The sequence below is a fragment of the Phalacrocorax aristotelis genome, chromosome W, assembly GCF_949628215.1.
Source record: "Phalacrocorax aristotelis chromosome W, bGulAri2.1, whole genome shotgun sequence".
In the NCBI taxonomy this organism is placed as follows: domain Eukaryota; kingdom Metazoa; phylum Chordata; class Aves; order Suliformes; family Phalacrocoracidae; genus Phalacrocorax; species Phalacrocorax aristotelis.
In genome coordinates, this window is record NC_134310.1 from 29,967,648 (window position 1) to 29,990,031 (window position 22,384).

The 22,384-nt window shown below is 63.0% G+C and overlaps 1 protein-coding gene across 2 annotated transcripts; it reads right to left on the reverse strand.

The window, feature by feature from the left end:
• Nucleotides 1–57: 57 nt before the first annotated feature.
• ARHGAP45 (Rho GTPase activating protein 45) lies at nt 58–21,276 on the reverse strand. 2 transcript variants are annotated; one of them, XM_075077282.1, is made up of 23 exons: nt 21,019–21,276; nt 18,463–18,793; nt 16,562–16,705; nt 15,354–15,438; nt 14,812–14,884; nt 14,236–14,314; nt 13,733–13,870; nt 13,429–13,493; nt 12,793–12,903; nt 12,064–12,144; nt 11,640–11,819; nt 11,266–11,403; nt 10,782–10,972; nt 10,300–10,460; nt 9,807–9,884; nt 9,278–9,379; nt 8,726–8,889; nt 7,817–8,005; nt 7,299–7,436; nt 4,233–4,471; nt 3,654–3,915; nt 3,071–3,173; nt 58–2,886 (listed from the first exon to the last, which is right to left on the reverse strand). In XM_075077282.1, the coding sequence occupies exons 1-23, from the start codon at nt 21,106–21,108 to the stop codon at nt 2,483–2,485; spliced, it is 3,546 nt and encodes a 1,181-aa protein (XP_074933383.1). In that variant the 5' UTR covers nt 21,109–21,276; the 3' UTR covers nt 58–2,482. The 2 variants fall into 2 exon arrangements, with proteins under 2 accessions (XP_074933383.1, XP_074933382.1); XM_075077281.1 differs by lacking the exon at nt 21,019–21,276 and adding an exon at nt 20,188–20,510.
• Between the last annotated feature and the right edge of the window lie 1,108 nt (nt 21,277–22,384).

The window sequence follows — 22,384 nt, forward strand, 5'->3', positions numbered from 1 at the left end:
TGCTTATTAGCCCCCAGTCGCCTTCATTTTAATCTGTTCTGGGTCTCTTGAGGGTTTTTAAACTTCAGTTTACTTGCTAGAAGTACTTGGAGCACTTCCTTACCGTGCTTAGCCCCCTGCAGCCATGGGCGTGCGAGTCTGGAAGACTCTGATTTCCAGGACAGACACGGGTTGGAACACATTGATTTTATTTTTTCTCCTTTTTTTTTGAAGCATGTCAATCTGAACACAGCAAAAACATAACACAGCTTCGTACAGCAGAACAGGCATCTCTTAACAAACATGCTTGACTTTTTACACCCTGAATTAATACACAAATAGAAGGGTGCCGTTACCATGTGAAGCTCAAGCGTAGCTTTTCTCCCTTCCCTCACTCGCATTCACTGTCATCCATCCTCGCAAACACACGTGGTACCGCCCGTGGTAGCAGTGCTGTAGCAAGAGAGGACGGTCGGCCTCGTTCCTCTTGCTACTGTGGAAATGACCTGCCGGAAAAATCCAACCGTCCTGTTGAAGAGCTGCGGAACAGACTGTCTCACAGGAATCTCGAGCTCTTCTTTGGCTCAGTTATAAACCATTTAGCTGCAAATTAACTTTGGTTTTTGTGTACCTTTAACCTACTACGCTGAGATGCGTTTCCAGGTAGTCTCGGAGAGCTCTGGGAGCTGTGAAGCCCAGGCCCCCCGCCCCTGTGCTGGAGGCTGATCCGCTGAGGGGCCAAACGCCTGGCTGACGGCCCGGTTCTGCGGTGACGAGGTGCGCGTAACCCTCCCGACGCCGCTCGGCGTATCTTCAGCTGCAACATCGCTCCCGCGTGCCTTCCCTGGCCGGAGATCTGCCTCTGCCTTGCCCCTCGCTGTCCCGCTGCGGCGGATGCTCCTCGGAGCCGGAGCGGCGAGGCCTGACGCGTGAGCGCGCAGACCGCAAGGTCCAGCATCCCGCCGAGGAAGGGTCTGGCTAATTATTAGAAAAAAAAAACCTTCAATTTGTGCAATTTCTTAGGAGCTGTGGGCTGCAGCTTGCTTGTGTGCGAGGTGCCCTCGCGCACCCGCCCCTGGCCGGGAGCTCTTGGTCCTTGCTCGTTGTGCGCCCTCCCGGGCCGAGGGTCCAGCTCAGTGGTGACGGCTTTCAGCTCTTTCAAAGCTTAAAATCTACTTTCGTTTCTCTATGCTTCAGTGCAGAAAAGCCTTGTAGCTTTAAACAAGATACTTTGGCTGGTCTCATTTAACCCTTTAAGTTCCTTTGCCAGCAGAGGTAGTGGAGTCACGTTGAAAAGTTATCTCTTCTCAAAAAAAGAAGAAAAACCTCTTACACTGGCAGGGGCTGGACTCGATTCGGGCCGTGGCGGTCCTGAGGAGGAGGCATCTCCCCTTGGTGACCTGCTCTCTCGGGGCCAGCTGGAAGAGCAAAGGTATAGTCCTGGCCTCGCAGCTTAGATTTTTGTGACCAAACGCCTATAAACCTCCCCCCGCCCCACCCCGCCCCAAGAAATCAGGCAATGCTCAGGGCCCTGCAGCCAGGAAATCCTCTCCCCAGAGCTTGCTCGCAGCCTGCGGGTTGCTCTTTGCGCGGCTCCTGCCAAGGAGAAAAAGCGCCCATCAATAGAAGCAGCGACGCAAACCTTGTCAGCCGCGCCAGGAAAGGCACCTCGCGGGTGCTGCTTGGAAGTGCTGAGGCGGTAAATCCGTGGCTGGACTTTGGGTGTCTGGTACAGTCAGTTACGGACGATAAATGTGCCCTGCGGGGCCTGGCAAAGGGTGCAGCCGCGGCCCTAAAGCCGAGGCCGGCTCTGTGCGAGACGGTGCGGGTGGCTTTTGCCCGGCTACGCTGAACCCAGCGCTCCTCTGGCCGTGTCATCCCTTCCCGCTGAGCTGTTCCCCGGGCCGGCAGAGCCAGCCTGCGCGCGCGGCACTCGGCGGCGTCCGTCTGTCCGTGCAGCGCCTCTGCCTCGCTGCAGTGCGCTTCTGGTGCCCGCTGCTGGGGACGCTCCCGACGTCCCCTCCCGGCAGCCTCGTCTCAGCCGCAGCCAGCGAGGATGATCAGCTGCTTTGACTCTCCTATCTCAATTTTTGCAGTTGAGGCGCGGGATTAGGGAGTGCGGCAAAAACTAAGCCTGTGACCTGGCGCGGGCACGGCAGAGCCCTGGGTTCCTTCCCAGCCTGGAACAACAAGCGAAGGGGCTGCCCGGCTTCAGCTCCTTCCCAAATGTGTGTTGTGGGCTGCTGGGATGAGCAGAGGCTCCCTGCAGCCGCGGCAGACTGACCCGATTTTCCCCACCGAGAGCCGAGGGGCTCCGGCGTTTTGTGTGAAAGCTCCAGCCACGAACCGGCGCGGACTTGCCTGCAGCTGACACACCGAACCCCCCGCGCTGCCCCTCCCCACCCCTCGACATCACAGCTTTACAAGTTATTACACCCAGGTAGTTTCTGGGTTTTTGTCCCTTTGCCCCGTCCCAGCGCCCGCAGTACTTTTGTTCCGTGGCTTAGATAAAGCGGGGCTGCTGCTCGCTGCCTGGCTCGCGGCCGCCTCGGCACCTGGCTGCCAGATGCCGGGCAGCGGCAGGCACGGATGCGTTGTTGGACTGGTTTGTGTTGTAGTCCGTGTCGGCGGTGGAAAGGCGTCTCTCAGGGTATTCTTCTGCATCACTTTGCTCTTCCCCCCGGGGGCTGCGGCAGCAGGGAGCGGCGCTCTCGGCGTCTGACTGGCCCATGCTGCAGCTCCGGCTCCGCTGCCCCTCGCTCCCGTCATCGCAGAACTGAGCTTCGTCGGTGCTGGTCTCGCTCTCCTGCTTCGCTAGCTGGGTCCGTGGGCCCCCGTCCGCGGCGGTCAGCAGCTCCCCGCTGTCCTCCAGCTCGGAGTCGGAGTCAGCGAAGCGGTCGCCAGACCCTGCGGGACGGAGGGAGCCCTGCGTTACGCTCTCGCCCAGCACCACGGCACCAGCAGGAGCTTTGTTCAACAAACTTGTGGTCTTCAGGACAGGGCTTTGTGTTATCGCCACTAGTGACATACCTCGTACCTCCCGGGAGACCTGTGCCCGCCGGGGAGGAGCTGCCGGCTGCCTTTCACTTACCTGCGAATGAGTCGGTGCTGTAATCCAAATTCCCCTTCTCTGAAGGCAGCTCTAGGTAGGGGACACTGCCGGGAGGAGCTGCGGGCTGCGAGCCTGCGCCGGCCTGGGAGAAAGAGGTGCGGCGGTGAGGGCATGGAGGAGCAGAAAACTCTCATTCGCTGAGAAATGGTTCCAGAAATCTCATTGTGGAGAAACACCAACTTGTTGTCCTGGTGTAAAAGCGTGTAGGCTCCGTCCTCCCACCCCCTGCCTCTCACCTACTGAAACGGTTCTTTTGGGGCAGAAAATGACTCGCAAGTGGAGTGGGGATGCGCGTGGGGATGTGAAAAAGCAAGGTGGGTTTTCTAAGAGAAAGGCGTTGGCCAGACCCGTACCATCGTGTGGCACGGCTGGGGTGGGGACGCCACTGGTGTGATCCGCAGGGCAGAGCACGAGCCCGGGGCACCGTTCAGGGGCGGGCGGGGGGCGTGAGGGCTGCAGGAGGCTCTGCCCCAGCTGCTCTGCTCCAGGTTGCAAGCGCAGGCAGGTTCTCCTGGCAGGCTTCGCATCCCCTGAGGGCGCTCCCTTCCCCGGAGACTCCTACCAGGTCAGAGCGGCTGGACGCCTCCTCCTTGCTGTCCGTGGCGTATTTGCTGGGGTCGCCCAGCGCCGCGGTCTCCTTGTTCTCAAAGATGGTCGAATAGAAGATGATGAGTGCCTCGATGATGCGAGCTTGGTGGGGATAGTCAACCAGTGAGGACAAGGAAATAGTGGCATCCGTGGGCCTTGGGCGCATCAGTGTTGGCCCAAAGACAATGCCCAGGTTGCTTGAGGTCATCTTGTTGTCCTGTTCCACTTCCACGATCCTGGGGAGGAGGAGGAGGAGCCCGTGAGAGCAAGCAGGGAGAAGGGACGGGTGGGCAGCGAGGGCTTGGCCAGCCCGGCGCATCCAGGCTGGAGGAGATGCTGGTCTGGCAGCACAGGGCTCCCCTCTCGCGGCACACACGAGCTTGGTGAGCAGCAGAGTAGCTGCGGCCACAGCTCTACCTCCCCGCTCCTGGGAAGGGCTGGGCTGCCCCGCTGCCAGCGTGGGTCCAGTGGAGAGCTGGGCTTATCTTCCCGCTCTAGGGAAGAAGGGGAGTGTGCCCCAACACCGCATGGGCTCTCGACCTGCCCTTCTCACCTCCTCAGGTGCTGCAGGAGGTACTGGAGCGTGGCCATGTTCTCCCAGGGGAGCTCCTTCAGCAGCTCCTTCAGCTTCAGCACCAGGTTCACCACCACCTTGTCCGTGTCGGCTCCTTTGTCCACCAGCTCAGGGCCCCCTTTCCCGCTCTTGCCCTTGGCCTCGCCGCCCTGTAAGCTCTCCTTGGCCAGGCCCATCAGCTCGTTGTACATGCGGAAGGGCATAATGGGCTCCGGCAGCTGCAAGCAAGAACAGGGGAGGTGGGTGCCGGAGACCCGTGCCTCCCGGTCCCGGGGGGCAACGCTCACCCCCTCCCTGAGACCTAGACCTGCCCAGCGCTGTTGAGCTGAGGAAACCTGGGGCCTTTCTACAGCAAGGAAACATCCCCAGTGCGTGCAGAGTGCGCTACCCAGGAGGTAACGTTTGTTTATCCATCTCCTGAAGCCTGTAAATCCAGCCTCGTTTGCCCTGGCCAATGAGTACCTGTGAAGTTCAAGCAAAAAGCAGCGTTTGATCGACCCGTGGGTGCTGTCTGCTGGACAGGCCCCTCCGGGTCAAGGCTAAAGGATTCCCTTTCTTCCCTGGAAAAGCCCTGGCCCGGGGTGGGCACGGCCGGTTCCCCAGCGGACAGGAGGTGGTTAGAGGGAGGACCGGAATAAAAGAGGACAAGAATGAATTTTTCTGAGGGCGGAGAAGGCAGGATGTAATCGGTGTAGCCTGCAGCAAAGGTGGGGCTGTGGTTGGGTGAAAACTCAGGCTTTGAAGTTTCTATGAAGCCTCCAGAGCAGCATGTTAACTAATTGGTGGTTTTGCATGGCTGGCAATGTTTTCAGAGTGCCTTGAACAGATGGTTTTGGCATAGGCTGCCTCTCACAGCAGAGCAGGTTCCCTCCAGCCCAGCACTCTTACGGAGGGACTTTAACCCCATTTCTCTGCAGTGAGATGTTGGATCGTGGCTCAGGACTGACTACTCCACTCTATCCCCTCCGCTTTTCTTTGCGGAAACCACAGAGGCAATCCAAAGCCCTTCTCTCTGAGCAGGGGACCCAGGGACAAGGCTCCCTCCTTGAGCTGAGCCCAATTCTCAAGTCAAAGCACAGGAGCCCTTCTGCAGAGTCAGACCAGCCCTCCAGGAAAGGCGGCACTAAAGAGTTAAGTGGTGAGGCTGCAGCGCAGAGAAGCTGCTTCCTCTCCTTCTGTCCTGTGGTGCCTCGTTGGAGGATGTGGGTGATGCCGTTTGCACTGCCAGTTTTCAGTTTGCGTGTTGGTGTTTGCTGGGGGTAGAGAAGTGCTGTGAGCCGGGCACAGCACCCGGCTGAGCCCACCGCAGGGCGACCCGAGGGGCACAGCACCCGGCTGAGCCCACCGCAGGGCGACCCGAGGGGCGCAGGGCACCCGGCTGAGCCCACCGCAGGGCGACCCGAGGGGCACAGGGCACCCGGCTGAGCCCACCGCAGGGCGACACGAGGGGCACAGCACCCGGCTGAGCCCACCGCAGGGCGACCCGAGGGGCACAGGGCACGCGGCTGAGCCCACCGCAGGGCGACCCGAGGGGCACAGCACCCGGCTGAGCCCACCGCAGGGCGACCCGAGGGGCACAGCACCCGGCTGAGCCCACCGCAGGGCGACCCGAGGGGCGCAGGGCACGCGGCTGAGCCCACCGCAGGGCGACCCGAGGGGCACAGCACCCGGCTGAGCCCACCGCAGGGTGCCCCGAGGGGCGCAGGGCACCCGGCTGAGCCCACCACAGGGCGACCCGAGGGGCACAGCACCCGGCTGAGCCCACCGCAGGGCGACCCGAGGGGCACAGGGCACCCGGCTGAGCCCACCGCAGGGCGACCCGAGGGGCGCAGGGCACCCGGCTGAGCCCACCGCAGGGCGACCCGAGGGGCGCAGGGCACCCGGCTGAGCCCACCGCAGGGCGACCCGAGGGGCACAGCACCCGGCTGAGCCCACCGCAGGGCGACCCGAGGGGCACAGCACCCGGCTGAGCCCACCGCAGGGCGACCCGAGGGGCACAGGGCACCCGGCTGAGCCCACCGCAGGGCGACCCCATGGGCACAGCACCCTGCTGAGCCCACCGCAGGGCGACCCGAGGGGCACAGGGCACGCGGCTGAGCCCACCGCAGGGCGACCCGAGGGGCACAGCACCCGGCTGAGCCCACCGCAGGGCGACCCGAGGGGCGCAGGGCACGCGGCTGAGCCCACCGCAGGGCGACCCGAGGGGCACAGCACCTGGCTGAGACCACCGCAGGGCGACCCGAGGGGCACAGCACCCGGCTGAGCCCACCGCAGGGTGACCCGAGGGGCACAGCACCCGGCTGAGCCCACCGCAGGGCGACCCGAGGGGCACAGCACCCAGCTGAGCCCACCGCAGGGCGACCTGAGGGGCACAGCACCCGGCTGAGCCCACCGCAGGGCAACCCGAGGGGCACAGCACCCGGCTGAGCCCACCGCAGGGCGACCCGAGGGGCACAGCACCCAGCTGAGCCCACCGCAGGGCGACCCGAGGGGCACAGCACCCGGCTGAGCCCACCGCAGGGCGACCCGAGGGGCACAGCACTGCTCGGGGGGATGCGAGCTCAGCCTTGGGTCTGCCATGCGGAGCGACCTTTGCTGGGTCGCTTCCCATTTTGTGTACCTGGTTCCCCAAATTGCAAGCGGGGGGAGGACTGGGTGCTTCTGCATCTTGCTTTTCTGCAGATAGAAATGCCGCTGCTGCAGCAGTGGAGGAGCCACGCGAAGCGATGGCGGGTGGGTTGCGCGAGGGCTCACCCAGAGCAGGAAACCCGCAGACAGCTCGGAGGAGGCACGGCGTGAGTGTTCTTCCCCACTCGTGCACATGGTCCCATCTCCAGTGCCGATCCGATCCCAGCTGGGAGGGACCCCTCCCACCACCCACCACCCACCACCCACCACAGTTGCCCTACAGTTATTAAGCCCAGTTGGCACAGAATTACTCCTGCCAGGGATGACTCTCCGAAGCCAGGTTTGTTTTGGGAGGTTGGTTCTTCTGGCCACCTCTCCCCTGCTCCCCCCCAGCAGAAGGTATCACCAGCGCCTCACCTGTCTCAGGTAGAGCTTCAAGACGTTGCTGATATCATGAGGGGAGGCCTGGGACAGCTCCACCAGCTCCTTCCCATTCTCAAATGCCTGGCAAAGCTTCTCCACGCGGGTCTTCACACCATTAACTCGGTAGATGCCCTGTGAAAGAGAGGGAAGCGGAGCTGAAGTGAGGAGAGATGCTTCTCTTCATGTTTTCATGAGATAGTGAGCTTCTAGCTCCCACCCTCGCCTTTTGGGGCTGGAAATCCCTCTGGGAAGTTGTTCTGGGACACCCCCTTCCAGCTCAGACGTTACTGTCGTTCCTGTTTCATAGGAAAGAGGGGGGACAAGAGAAGTGAGTTTCAAAGGTCAGAGTTTGGGGTATCAGGGCCAAGTTCATCACCTGGGACTTTCTGGCTTCCTGCCTCCAGTAATCTGAAAAACAAGTCTGCTGGGTTTCGTGCCAAGGCAGAAGAACATTTCAAGAGAAGGCAGCCGAGCCAGCTTAGCTGGAGAAGAGGGAAGAGAGAGTGCGTCACCTTGGTTTTCAGTGCCCGCTTCTCAATCTCAGAAATGCACTTCTTGATGATGAAGGGAATGCCATCCGAGCTACTCTGAGAAGCCTTCGTGAAGTCTTGCCCAAAAAGCTGCAGCTTCCCTTGGAGTTTCTTGTGCCCGCACTGGATGGCCAAGGTTTCCAGACACTTCTTGTGGCAGGCCAGGTAGCACTGGAAAACACAGGGAAGTGCACGGAGGTGGGAGACAGCTGTGGGGGAGGTGGAAGGGCAGCCGCTGAGAGACACCAGGCAGCCCTCAGGCAGCAAGGAGCTCGCGGAGCAGAACGGCAGACGGGAAAAATGCCTTTCTCGGAGACACCGCAGGACCAATGCAAAGCTCACGGACCCCCTCCCCAAAGAGGCACAAGGCAGATGTTTTGAGCAGTGTGTTCCCACGGGCTGCTGCTGGTCAAGTCACGTCTTCTGACAGTGCAGCCAGCCTCTCTCTGCACGGGGTCAAGCCCTCCTTAGCCCTGGGAATGACTGGCCTGGCTCAGACGGACAGACCCCAGTCCTAGAACTGGAGAAAAATGCAGCAGCAGCCAGAAATGTCTTCCTAAACACAGGTTAGAGCTGTGCTAATGTAGTCCCGCCCCAAAGTTCGTGCTGGCACCTCGGCTTCCACAGGGAACTTAGACCTCCTGGCTGCGGTTACACCCCTGGTTTGGCCCACAGGTGTGTCAGGGGCCCTGGCTGGGTTTCTACAGCAAACCTGAGACACCCAGGCAAAAAGCTGCACCGCACCGTGCTGCTGCAGAGCGTGTGGCTGTCATCTGAGGACAGAGTCAATCACAGGACCGTATGCAGGTAGCGGTGAGGTCACCCCGTTCGTGGGACGTATCCTCCATCTGCTCCACCACTGAGCTCTCTTCCCACTCCTCCCAGCCTTACCTCCTCGCATTCTGCTCCCTGGAAGTAAACGTAGCTGTTGCACTCCCGACACTTGGAAGGGGTCCGGAGCTTCCTCAGCCGATGAGTCTGGGCAGCCTTGGATAAGCCAACGTTTCGGAAGGGCCCTGTTGGAGCCGTCATCTCTGGTGTGATCCCGTTGATGCCTATGAGCAGAACAGAAAGAAATGCAGCTACATCCCGGCTCCTGAGGAGGTAAGGTTAGGCAAAGCTTGAGCAGAGGGGTCAGGTCACGGAGCACACAACCAGCTGGATGCGCTAGTTCTTTAGCAACGCTGCAGATAACCCGTACTCCGAGGAGTACAGCCCTAGCTCAGCTCGGCTGTTCCCACTGGTTTGAGCAGAGCTCATCCCTTGGTGAAGGAAACGCTCTTGGGCTCCTCGTGGGGCCACCGTCAGGAGGCAAAAGCCCAGCAGTTGATCGGTTTACCTCCAGAACTACTGAATTTGGGAAAAGTCAATGGGCAGTTAGCTTTGCCACGGTGCGTGGGTGCACAGCAGGAGCACTGCGTCACCTCCCGCGCCGTCACGTACTCTGCTCGAAGGGGGTGGCGTTCTCATCCTTCTCTTCGAGCTCTTCGCTGGAGGACATGGTGCCGTTGGAAGACAACCGCTGGAGTTTATGGCTGAATTCACCTGGCAAAAGGAAACCCACAAGCCAGTGAGATTACTGGCAGAGCTGTTTCCCTTCTGAGTGCGCTCTGGTGCTCGTGGCTGATCCCTACAGCGAGCAGCCGTGTGCCTTGCGCGGCTGGGGCAGCTCGCTCCGGGGAGAATGGGAAACTGGGAGCTAGAAGGGGCTGTGTGTGCCCGTACAGTGCCTCGCAGCGAAGCAGGCTGCGGACAGAGTAGTGGTCCCTCGTCCCACCCCATCCCACCCCATCCCCATCCCACCCCATCCCATCGGAGACTGGGATCAGAGCAGTTGTTTACAACACAGCGTTATTACAAGGCAGATCAGAGAGAGAAGCGACAGGACCTGCCTCACGCCAGCGCTCTGGTTTTAGGCTGACTGTGTTAGAAGGGGAAGGACTGCCTGCCCTGGGCTGTTCTCAGCATCTACCTGCGTTTGAATCCAGGCTGCTGTCAGCTTCAGTGATGGAGGTTGGCCAGGATTTGTGGACCTGGTGTCCCCTCCCACCTGCAGAGGAAAACACATAGTCCATCTGAGATTGCTTCCTGCGTTCAGGAGAGAAACATGGGAGAAGAGCCTAGACCCTGGGGGACGCTTAAATTACTGAAGGAAGCTGAGTGGCTTCCTGGTGACAGGCTGGTGAAGGGGGCGGTGGGGTTGTGATGCCTTCACTAACACACCCAGCAAGGGAAAGAAGAGATGGGAAGATGGAGAATGGTCTGTTAGGTAGCACTAGCAATAGCAAAAAACGCCCATGGATCTGATTTTGTGTCCACCAGGAAATTCAAGGCTTCCAGCCTGTCCTACTCCCTCGGTCCCCATGGAGGTCCTGCTTTGCTCCTGACCGGGGGCAGGCCGCAGGCTGCTGCGAGCGGTGCCGTGGGGACGGCGAGGCAGAGGCTGCTCTCTGCTCCGGGCTCACCTCTCCGCTCAGCCACTGCAGCCCCGCTTTGCTGCTCCTTGGCTCCCGCTCCTCCTTCCGAGACGGACCCGTCCTTGGGCAGCCCAGCCCCGTCAGAGCCAGCACTCGTGGAGAAATCGTTGGCGTTGAAGCTGCCTTTCCGTGTCCGAGTAAAGGGGGACCTGGTGGGCAGAGAGAAGGAGGAAAGGGAATGTCTGAGTGGACGAGAAGGAAGGACACTTGAAAACCTTATTCATGGCTGCTGTCGACCCGTCTTGGGATTTCCAGTCCTCTTAGACACTAGATAGCCTGCCTCATGCATCGAAGGATGCGAGAGGAATTCCCACTGCCCCCGCCCCAGCTTTCCCAGCAGGAGCTGCCTTCAGGCACACTGGAAGCATGCTGGTTTCTGCGGGGAACCATAGCGCCAGACCAGGGGGAGGCTGCCAGTGACAGAGATGATGACTGTAAAACAGCAACGATTTCCCCCTCTCCCTTCCTACCAGGCGTTTTGTGACACGTAGGGCTCAAAGTCGTATTGGATGTCAGGTTCATCCCCTCGCTGCAGCTGCTTGACGTGAGAGGCATATTGCTGCCCGGGGTCGTAGAGCTTGCTGCTCTCGCACAGTGTCTGGAAGTTGACGGGCAGTGGAGCCGTCTGCATGTGCATGATCTGGTAGAAGGAGATTGTGGCCTAAAAATAACACAGAGAAAATCAGACGTGAGCTTTGTGAGGGGACATACAAGGCAAGGAGCTCCAGGTTAGAGGAGAAACCAGGAGCACGAGGCAGTGCTTGGTCTGCAGCCTTGAGCCTTGGCTTTTCAGAGCACAAGGGAGTGAAGAGAGCTCTGCATCCACCTGGACCTCATCTGAAGTAGGAGGAGCTGAGCCAGGTGTGCTGGGGAGGCAGCTCTGAACCTCTCCAGAGCAGCGCTGGGCCACCCCGCTGCCCTGGGGGCCTTCCCAAGCAAGCACGCCCCACTCACCGTCTTGATGACCTGGTCACTCTGTTTGATCAGTTCGTGGATCTGCCGCAAGGAGTTCACCTTGGTGTCCTCCAGCTCCTGCTTCTGGGTATTTGCATCCACAACACAGGTCCGATATGTGGCCATCGCCTCTTCTGCCTGGGAGTGGGGACAGCGAGAGGTGGAAGCAGTTCGTAGGTAAAGGGACCGGGGAGAGCAGCTCTCTGCACTTGGACCCCTTTCCTCCAGGCATTCCCGCGCCGCGTCCGAGTTTCCGCGGGGAGCCCGGTTCAGCCCACTTAGCTCAGGGCTGCCGCTGTACTGGGACAGCAAGGACTGAGAAGATTCTTGCCAGGCAGATGCTCAGCCAGAGTCCAGAGCCGTCGTGTTCCTACCTTGTTCTTGGCTTCCTCTTCCAGCCGCCTCTTCTTGTCCAGGGTTTTGGTGGTGATGCTGCTGGTGGTGTTCTGCTGCTCTTCTTCTGCTTTCACTGCCATGTACTTGGCCTTGTCGTGCTCCTCGCTGCGCTGCATGTATATCTGCTTGGCCTTGCGCAGGTTGACCTCTGCCTCTTGCTGCCGGTGACGACAGTGACCCAGGGTGAGGCATGAACTCCGCAAGGGGATCCTTATCCCCCACGAGCTCGGGGCCCCTTCCCTGGCCCTGCGCCCCGTGTTTCTCCAGCGACCCCCAGCATAGCAGAGGCTACTGGAGAGGGGCAAGATGTCCAGCATCCTCAGAGGGGTACGTGTCACAGGGGTGCTCCAGACTGGGCTTGGGGAGCGCAAACCCAGCCCGCGCTGTGTGGCTGTTACTCACCAGTTTCCTCTGCGCCCGGTGCCACTGCTCCTTGATGTCCTTCCTCCGTTTTTCATGTTCAAGGCGTCTCAGTGTCAGCGGCTGAATCAGGAGGGAGAAACAACCCCCACGGCGGTCTGAGCCGAACGCTCACTGCCCTTCCCTTTGCAAAAGGCTTTGCAAGGAGAAGTTCCCTGTGGTGGTTGTTATCATTCCCCAGCACATCTGGGCTCAGTTACAGGGAGGGTTTGTGTCACGGACAAAAATCTGCAGCCTGGGAAGTGCCAGATGCAGTTTCCCTCCAGACTGAGCTAAGCAAGGGCCACCCTCTGCAGCGACAGGACATCAGTTCCCTCCCTGGCAAACAGCTCCGAGAGCGGCTGTCCCTGGGAGATGGGCGCAGCTTGGTCTGGGCTGGCGGGGGGACGCGGGAATGCAGAGAGGCCTCGGATGAGGCGCAGATCGATCAGGAGGTGCTGTTTGATTTGCCAGGCTTGGGGGGGTTTCTCCTAGACCCGGTATCTAACCCCTCAAAGGACCCGGCAACAGGCTGAGAGCTTGGGCTCACTGATGCGCTGAGGCCGGAGCAAAGCTGGGGAACGCTGAGCCCGAGCAGTGGCCCAGCCAAGCAGCAACTGGATTCCAGTTTCTGAAAGAGCTGCCTGTGGCAGAAGGACTAAGGAGCCACCAGCCTCCCTCGCTGCCCAGCCGCCGGGGAAGACCCTTCTGAGACAGCCTTCATCCTCTCACCTGGAGGAAGGTTTGGTTCTGCAGGGTGATGGCAGCCTGCAGAACCGACGTCCCGTGCTCCATATCCTGCTCCAGGGCCAGCAGGTAGATGGACAGGAAAGGCATGTTGGTCTGAGAAACGAGACAACGCACGACCCTGAGCCCCAGCACCTCAGCGTCAGCCGAAGGAGACGCATCCTTTGGTGCTGCGTTTGGGGAAGAAGAGCGAGAGGCTCGGCTTGGCTGCCTGCTACGGGAAAAAGCCCCGTCTTGGACTGAGACAGGGTGGTCACAGGCTGCCGAAAGACTGCTTGGAGGGGGCTGGAATGGCCCCGCGGTGTCGCTGCCCGGTGCCTGGGCTCGAGAGCAGGGGCTGGGGCACGTCTGGTGCCTGAGCCTCCCCAGGCTCTCCCTGCCGGCACAGCCGGCAGGGCCGGGGCAGAAACATCGGCCACCAACGGAGGAGCTTTTGCAGGGTCTCAGCATTACCCTTTGCTTTGGTTTGGATGAATGAATTTTGCCAAGCAAAGAGCTTTGGAGAACTGCTCCCTTGTTCTCCTGGGCTAACAGCCGGGTCACACCAAACAAGCTCTCCAGGGCTCCTGCTACAGCCCGACAGCCCGGGCGCCGGGTGGCTTTAGGCACATGCGGACTCACCTCCTGACTGATGGTTTGCTTGCAGCTGTTTGCCATCTTCTGAAGCCCTTTGGCAAACTCCATCTCTGGAAGAAAAAGGTTGGAAGTGAGAAGATATATGAGACACCAGGATTTCCCTGCTGATTGGGTTCCTTTTGAAAAATAAATTAAGATCTTCAGGAATGAGGTTCAGCACTGCCCTTGCAATGTGTGACGCCCTCAGCCTCGTGCACATGATCGTAGAGGACCTCGACCTGCTCTGATGCTGTTCGAGGAGTTCAGCCCCGCGCCAGAGAGGACCCGCCCGCCATCCTCCCCGTCTCACCCAGCGTGGTCCTCTTCTCCAGGTAGCAGATGAGGTCCTTCATGTACTTGGAGATGTTTTTGGCGTACTGGAGGGCAGCATCCACCCCCCCCTCGCAGCGCTGCAGCATCACGTCCACTTCCTCGGCAGGAGGGCGGCCTGCGATGGGACGAGCGGGAAGGTGGGGAGAGAAAGAGAGAGATGCTGAATGTGCTGCCGCCTCTGCGTTCACTGACACGCTCCCTCCAAATGCCTTCGAGTTCCCGGGGACACTGGAGCAGCAGGGAAAACCCCAGGACAGCCTGGCTCACCCCTGCAAGCTCCGTGAGCTTTCAGTGCAGACCTCCCCGTGTCTGTGCCGGCATCGTGCTGTGCTGGTGTCCTGCTGGCCCCCGGTGCCAGCAGCAGCTCTGCTGCCTTTTCCCAGCCGAGGAGCCGTGTGTGGCTCAGAACCGTGGCTGAGCAGACCGGCTGGCCGGGAAACCCACCACCCCAAATGCTGCACCCAGAGTCTGCCTGCTTACCTGTGTCATAGCTTTCCACGCCTGAAGGCATGCTCTCTCCTCCAGGCCCGGGGATCCCCCCGTAGAGGCTCTCTATAGTCTTTGGATTGGGAAAGAAAAGGGGCTGATCAGAGACAAGGAAGGGGAATAGTTGGAGGGGCTGGTGGATGGGGGGAGGCAGAAACCCTGAGCTGCTGGAGCCTTTCTGCTGTTGCTGGAAGTCTCCCGTGCCCAGCCAGTGGCCCTACGGGAAGGCCAGGAGCTAACGGGAACGTCACTGGAGAAATACGTCGCTCTGTGCACACACCAGACCAGGGCAGAGCTAAGGAGAGCAACCAGAGCCCTGTTTTCTGCCTCTGTTGAAAGAGCTGCTCCATCCCTTCCCAAAGCCACCTTGCCCTTTGGATCGAGCTGCCAAGTGGCTTTTTCCCTCCTTGGGATGGTGGTGAGGGCAGGAGCAAGGAGGCAAAGCCTACACACAGCTCCGAGGGGCTTGGAGGTGAGCTGGGAATCCCACATCTGGGGCCGGGGGCTCAGCCCCTTCTGGAGCCGGGTCTGAGCGCCCCGGCGCATCCCGAGACCCCGGGCATCACTCACCTGGTTCTGGTCGCTGGGTGGGATGGAGAGGATGGTGCTGCTGTCCACCTCCCCCATGAGGAACTCGGACACGCTGTGACAAGAGGAATATGCCTGGGCTCAGCGAAAGGAGGGCGGGCGGTGACAAGCAGGGCTGTCACCCAGCAGCACCCGACCCACGTCTGAGGCAAGGGCCAGGGCAGTCGGAGCTGCAGTACTGGTTTCAGTGGGGGTCAGCTCAGCTCCATGTGGTGAGGTCTTGGTAATTCAGGTGGAGGAGCAGAGCTTGGCCCAGCACTGAAGAGGGGCCGGGAGATGGAACCTATGGGCTCAAGCAGGCTTTGGGGTCCTTCCTTGCTGCTGGAGGAATTGCAGGAGGAGTGAACCTGCCATTCCTGTGGGGTCTCTCCAGTCCCCAAACCGCCCCCCAAACCAGCTGCCACTATGGGGCTGTGCATGGGCAAGGGCACAGGGCGAGGGGTGGAGCTGTGTCCTGGCTGGCGGGGGCAATGGGGTGCATGGGGGGACCTTCTCCAGGGGGTGGCTGGCCAAAAGTCCCTTACGTGCTGCTGAAGGACACTGCGATGGTCTCCACGGCCTTCTCGAACTCCCGCTTGTCCGTCTCATTGTTGGATTCGTAATGGAAACCTGGAAACGAGGAAATGTGGGAGCCCTGTCGCTGCGAGCGCCTGTCCCTGTCTCAGGCAGGAGAAGGACCTGCCGGTCTCAGCCCTGCGGTGGGGCTGGGGCTGGGTCAGGGTCTGGCTCGGGGGAGCGGTGGGGACGAGAGGACTGTCCCAAGGCTGATGGACTTTCTCTAGTGCAGCGCAGTGTCTCTGCCACGCCGTTTCTCCCAGGACTGACTTCCCTGACATCACTTGGCTCATGTTTCTCTTTATTCCCATTACCCAGGGCTGCTGGAAAAGTGCTGCTGACTGTGGACCCGTTCCAATGCCTCCCCTGTCTTACAGCACCTCCAGAGACCCCTGCTCTGAGGTGGGATGGCTTCCTCCAGGAGGGCTCTTGCCCACAGCCGAAAGAGGAACCACTGGCGGCAGCGGGAGCCAGCACAGACGGAGCTTGGCAGACGCCCAGGGCAAGGGATGCTCGTGGCGCCTTCGCCGGCAGCCAGGGCTTCTGGGCAGACCCTGGCGCCTTTCGGGTCGGCTCCTCTGGGGTGCCGGGGCCGGAGAGCTGGGCCCCACCGCTGCGGCGAGGGGCTGGGATCTCCCACCTCTGCCCGTGGATGTGGGCAGCCTGGACTCGCTCCATCCCTGCCCCGTGGGGGGCCAGCCCTGCAACAGACCTCCTGCCCCCCGCCACGAGGCTTCCTGTCCCCTTGCGGTTGCTGTTCGGTGTCCAGGAAGCAGCGCGGTGACGCAAAGTGTTGTGCTCTGCCTGCGGTTAGCACAGCCGGCTCCCTCCCCACTGGTGTCACTGCGAGCAGTGGTGCCCTGGCAGGATCTGGGCTCCACAGACCACGCTTTTATAAACACGAGGTGCTGCCAGGAGCGGGAGCCGATTATTTAAGTTTTTTTCCTGCGGCCGTGCTTGGAAACCCCCAGGCAGGGACCTGCGCTCTCTCATTTCTGACACTACACCATCCTTAAGACCGAAACACAGCAAGCGAGCGGTCGATGCTTTCGCCCTCTCCGCCTCTCCGTGGGGCAGCTCTGCTCCCAGCATCCCTGCCACGGGCTCCCCAGCCCCTACATGTCCTGGCATGGAGCAGGAGGGGAGCGGGACAGAGCTCCCAGCCCCAGTCTCTCACCCTTGACTTTGGAGATGAGGGTCCCGGCGGCTGTCAGGGTCTCCAGGGTGTTGAGCAGTGGGTACTTGTTGATGACCTGGCGCAGGATGCGCAGGGTTTCGCCCAGGCACTCGTGGGCCAGCGGCCGCTGCGGCTCCTTGGGGTCTGCAAGAGAGGGGGGCTGAAGCACTGCCCCACATCCCTGCCCTGTGTCCCTGTCCTCCGGAGTCTTCCATCCATCCCCTGCCAGCCACATCCAGGGCAGGATCCTGCCAGGCTCCCAGACCGTGCAGCCCATCCCCTTGGCTTTGGGGCTCCCAGGGACTGGCGTGGCCACATCCCGCTTGTCCAGCGCCTCCCCAGCCTTCCCCTTCCATCCCCACCGTGGCTAAACCAGCCGGCGTGTCCCCTGCCCGGCACAGCGGCGGGCCTGGGGCAGCCTGACCTTTTAGGCATTTTTTCCTCAGTAGTAACTTTTTCCCTTGAAAGCGGTTTGGGAATGTCCTCCTCATTTCCTTCCCTTCCTCCCCACCGGATGGGCGCTCCCGGCCGCCGGGAGGGATGCGGTGGGTCTGTTCTGCCACCGTGCCCCGTCCAGCTGGGCTCGCTGCGTCCCGTGGGGTCCTTCCCCGGGAACCAACCCCTCCATGGGCTCCAGCTGCCAGCCCAGGGGTCCGGCCCTGCTCCCCACCAGCCCAGGGCTGGAGCTGGGGCTTGGGGCTGGGCACTGGCAGCCTTGTTAGGAGGCGAGGAGCCTCCCGTAGGGAAGTGCTGGGGTGGGAGCCTGGCACCCACTGCCCAGCCGGGCAAACCCCCCTCCCTGTCCCAGCCCCCAGCTCGGGGTCAGGAAGGGGTTTCCTCTGCTTCCTCCCCCATTTCCCAGGCCCCTTCCAGAGTGGGAAGTGGGGAGATCAGTGGGGCTGGGAATGGGGCTAGGAATGGGGCTGGATGGGTGCTGAGGAGAGCCAGACTCTCCAAAATTATGGCTGCATCCCGCAGGTCAGCCCCAACCTCTCCCTGTCTCTTTGCCAGCTTGGGGATGGCACTGTCCTGGTGGTCCTAAACTGGGTCCAGCAATAACTGTGGACCCCAAGCGGGGATGGCAGCGGGATGGTCACTGACCACCTCAGGGATGTTTCCTCCCTGCCCTGCAATGCCCAAACCTCCACAAGGACCTGGAGGCATTTCACCCCCCACAGCTGCCATCCCACCGGCAGCACAGACCCCAGCCGCGTTCCCACTGGGTCCCACTGGATCCCAGCCATGGATCCGGCCACTGGGGCCATCGGCAGCGGTCCCCCCGGGCTGGGCGCTGCTGTTTTCCACAGTAAGTGGGGATGCGTCAACATGTTTGCAAAACCAGTGCCGAAAACATAGAGTCATGTGACACACCCCCCGCAGCCCCACCTCGCCGTGGGGACCACGAGATCACTGCCGTTCCCTTCACCTCTGCGGGCAGGGACGCCCGCCTGAGGCCCCGCAGCCCACCCAGCCCCGCACCCACACCGGGGCATCGGCCCCATCCCACTGGCCACCCCGGTGAGGCTGGTCTGGTGGGTCGGGGCCGGGGGTGCGTGCCCGGTGCCCCGTGGGGCTCTGTGGGCCCTGGCAGGCAGCTGGCACCGCTGCGCTGTAAACAGGAAAGCGGGGCGGATGAAAATAGCTCGCAGGCAGGAAGCCGTGTTATCCTGGCTCCGAGCTCCCAGCAACCACCCGTCACCTTCTGCCCATGGCTGCCGCAGCTCTGCACAGTCCCCCTGGGGGTCCCGGTCCCCTCCCGGCCTGGGCAGAGCCCCCCACCCACGGGTCTCATCTGTTCCCAGGGAGGGGATGCTCCTGTGCTGCCCCCGCAGCGGCGGGTGGTTTGGAGCTGTGTGGGCAGCACTGGGGCTGGCGGGAGCCGGGGGCATCCCGACACTCACCATCGCGCAGCACCACGTCCCGCAGGTTCTCCAGGGCATCAGCGAAGCGCGCCACATCTGTCAGCAGCTGGGAGATGTCCTCCGTGTCGATGAAGAGGCCCTCCCCGCCCTCCATGGGGCTGTAGGACATGGGGGTCTTGTGGCCCTTGGGCACGGCCCTGGGGCCCGCCGGGGTGAGGGGGAAGCCGGCGGCGCTGGCATGGCGGCTGAGGCTGGTGGGGCGCTTGATGGTGCCCACGGCGCTGGGGCTGGTGCTGAGCTTGGAGCTGGCGGGGGGCAGCTCCCCCAGGCTGGAGCTGGGCGTCTCCAGGCAATCCTTGCGGGAGAGGTCCTGGGGAGCAGGGACGAGCGTGAGGCTGCGGCAGGCACGGCCGGGACCCCAGCTTGGGCAGGGAGGGGGCAGCGCCCCAGGACCCCCCATGCCACCAGCTTGGAGGGACAGGCTGTTGTCTGAGGGGCCATGGCCAGACCCTGCAGCTGTGCGGTGCCTCAGTTTCCCCAGTCAGGCACCCTGGCAGAGCCTGGGGGCGATCCTGCCCAGCTGCGGGGTGGGGGTGAGGCGTAGCCCTCCCCACCATTTCCAGACCTTTGGGGATCTCAGGGCAGGGGCTGATGGGGACAGTCTCAGGACCCTGCAGGGCAAAGGCAGCGACTCCACCAGAGAGAAAACAGCAGCAGAGCAGCAGCCGGCAGGGTCTGGGTGCTCCCCTGGCCGTGGCCGCCGTTCCCGCTGTGCCACAGGCAGCCCCCGCAGCTGGCATTGCCCAAGGCTCCCAGGATCCTGGCAGATTAACCGCCCCCAGCATGGGGGTTTTGCAAGAGGCGTCGGCTCCAAAACCACAGGCCAGGAGCCGGCTCGGCCCCCCCATCTGCCCACTCACCCCGTGAGCCCCACTAGCCCCCGCCAGCCCCTGTGGGCCCAGGTTTGTCCTGGGGGGCACATGATGACTGTATGGGGAACACTGTCTTGTCCTCACCAGCACCCACCATGCTGGAGCTCCCCATCCCTAGGGGGCCTGGGGACCCTGGCATGGCCAAACAGCAGCAGGATCTGGCCCCACACACCCCTTCCTCTTTTTCAGCCTGTCCCACGCCCGGGTTGGGCACAGCCCCTGCCCTGCCAGGGATGGGGGCAGGGACAGGGACAGCCCCCAGGCCTCTATCTGGAGACTCAGCAGATATTTGACAGGAGAAGGGACCCCCAATTTCCAGGGGCAGAGTTGCCTCGAGAGAGGGGCTGGTACCAGCACCTTCCAGGGCCGTGCACTGCGTGGGGGCCATGCACCCAGTGAGGGTCCTCACAGCATGGGGAAGGGGCCCATGGGCACCCTCGTCCCTCCAGCAGCTCCCATCGGTGATGTCAGGCACCCAGGTGTGACATGAGCGCGCTGGGTCTCAGCATCCCTGGCCAGGCACTGCCTGCTCTGCTTGGCGGGGCCGGAAGCTGTGTTTGCTACCGACGGGGCAGACACCGAGCGCCTTCCCCTTGGGAGCGACCCAGCAGCATGAGGCTGCCACGGGCCAGAGCCAGCCGGGCCAGCTCAGCCCCACACTGCCCCTGGGGCTGGACAGACAACCGCGGGGCTGCCCAAAAGCCCCCACCCCAAAATGGCTGGGGCCAGCCCAGCCCTTGAGAACCTGTCCCCGTCCCCCGCCCTGGGGTGCAGCGGCCCCAGAGACCCCAGTCCCTCCCCACCGGCGCCTGCGGGGCGCACCCGGCCCTACCGTCAGCCACACGGCGGGCGTGTGGGGCAGCGAGTCCAGGGAGCGTTTGGGCAAGTGGGCTTTACCCGTCCTGCGGCGCCCTGCCGAGTAGGGGCTGTAGCTGTTCCTGCCAGCTGCCCGGCCGAGCATCCCTCCGTCCGCCACCCATAGGCCCCTCTCCCGGGGGGTCAGGGAGCAGGATGGGGGACGGGGATGGGTGCCCCTTGCTAAGGAGCCACGGGCGGGCTCCTGGGCCCCGTCGGCCCTGTCTCACCAGCCTGGTCTCGCCCCATGCTCTGCGGGCTGGGGCACGGGCGCAGCGCAGGCGCAGGGCGGGCAGTGCTGGGGTGCGCAGAGGAGCCCCGGCCGCCAGCCAGCCCTGGGGAGGCAAGGCTCTTCCTCCTGTACCCCTCCAGCGCTGGGGGGGTGCCCGCAAGTAAATAAATGCTTGGCAGAGCCAAGGCACAGGGGCTGTCCAAACCTGGGCATCCCCTCGATCCTGCCCCTGTCCCCTGGGCAGTTTGGGGGTTTCTCTGCCCTCCCCAAACCCTTGGCCGCAGCCCCACTACCGGGCTGCCCTGCCCTTTGCCACAGCCCCCCGTTTCCCCCCCGGCCCCGCTCACCCTCCTGCCTCCCCAGGCAGCTGCTCTGTCCCCTTCGTCTGGGGCAACATCCCCCCCCAGGCCCAGTGAGCAGGGTCCTTCCTCAATTCCCTCCTCCTCCTCGCAGACCCCCTGGCCGTACCCAGGTCCCCTTTCCCACCCCGTGGCTCTTCCCAGCAGCTCCATGGGCGCCATGGCCCCAAGGCCCCCATGGACCTCACCCCGCCGGGGGGGCCCGCAGGACACTCACCGGCAGGGTCTGCGGGACGGGGCTTCCTGCCCGGCTCTTCTTGGAGATGGAGGGGGTTTTCATCAACTCCCGCTTCTTCCGGGAGAACATGGTTCCCCGGGGGCGGCCGAGCCCCTGCCCTCGGCGGCCCCTGGCTCGGTGTGGCCGCGGTGCCTGGCTGCCAGCACTGCGCTCCTCGCCGCACCGGACAAGTTTGCCGGGGCGAACTGTCAGGAGGGCGCGTGTGACGCCGCCTTATTTCCTCATCGGCTTCGCAGGCGAACCTGAAACAGGAAAAGCCAAATGCACACCCAGGGCGCGAGGCCAGGGGGAAGGGGGACCCCCGCTGCCCCTCGGGGGGTTCGGGCCCAGCCCCAGCCTTGCAGGAGGCAGCAAAGAAGACGCCGGCACTCTCGGAGGTGGCGGGCTTTTGGCAGCTGCTTGCAGGGGGGGTTTGGTGCTGCACCCCACGGCTGCACAGAAGGGTCCGGGGGGCAGAAAGCCCCCCCCGCCGTGGGACTGGGGCTGACCCACATGGGACCCCAGGCCTCGGTGGGCTTTACCCCTGTTTGGGGGTGTCTGGCAGTCCAGGGAGGACAAGCCCTGTCCCACGGTGCATTTGCTGGAGGCCCCCAGTGCCGTGGTGAGTGGGAGGCAGGGCTCCGGGCTCCCACCCGTGGGATGCTGCCGGCTCTGCCTCCCCCTGGGGTCAGTGATGGTGCCAGGACGCCCCCAGACCCAGCTGCCCACCCGGGGTCGCTGCCGTGCCCTGGCCCCTGGCCCCCGGCAGCCTGCACTCCCTGCGGACCCACGGTCCCCCACCCGTGACTCACCCACCCACGGGGTAACACGGCCCCGCAGTGGTTCTGCTCGTCTGCGGGAGCACCCAGCGGGGCGGCAGACAGACCCCGGCAGAGGGACGGGACGGCACGGGGCGGGCCCCCCGGGGTGCTGCTCCCGCAGCGTGGGGACCCCCGGCCGGGTCCTGCCCGGCCGCTGCCCACCGGGCTGCTCGAGGGGGCTGCCGTCCCCCGCGGGGGGGCTGGGGGAGGTCGCCGCTTCGCCCCCCCGGGGGACCCTCTCGCAGGGCCGTCTCTCGTGGGCCATCTGCCGGCCGGGGGCAGCGGGAGCCGGCGGCTCCGGGGGTCGGGGCGCGGGACGGGACGGATGTGCGTGGGGTACGTACACGGTGGGACGGGTTGCGTAGGTAGAGGTGCGGGGTGTGTGTGTGCGTGCGCGTCGGTGTGCCCCGCGTGTGCGCGTGGCCGTGGGTGCGCGCGGCCGTGGGTGCGCGCAGGCCGGTGAGCGCGCGCGTGTGCGTGTTCAGGGGAGCGCCCGTGGGTCGGGGGGTGCGTGCGTGTGCAGAGTGTGCCCGTGGGTCGGGGCG

Excerpts from the sequence above, each read along its gene's own strand:
- ARHGAP45 (XM_075077281.1), bottom strand. The coding sequence starts at position 20,316 with ATGCTCGGCCGGGCAGCTGGCAGGAACAGCTACAGCCCCTACTCGGCA. Across the intron at positions 10,973-11,265 it reads GTGACCAGGTCATCAAGACG|GCCACAATCTCCTTCTACCA; the intron begins GTGAGTGGGGCG and ends TGTTATTTTTAG. Across the intron at positions 8,890-9,277 it reads CGCCACCCCCTTCGAGCAGA|GCATCAACGGGATCACACCA; the intron begins GTACGTGACGGC and ends TTCTGCTCATAG.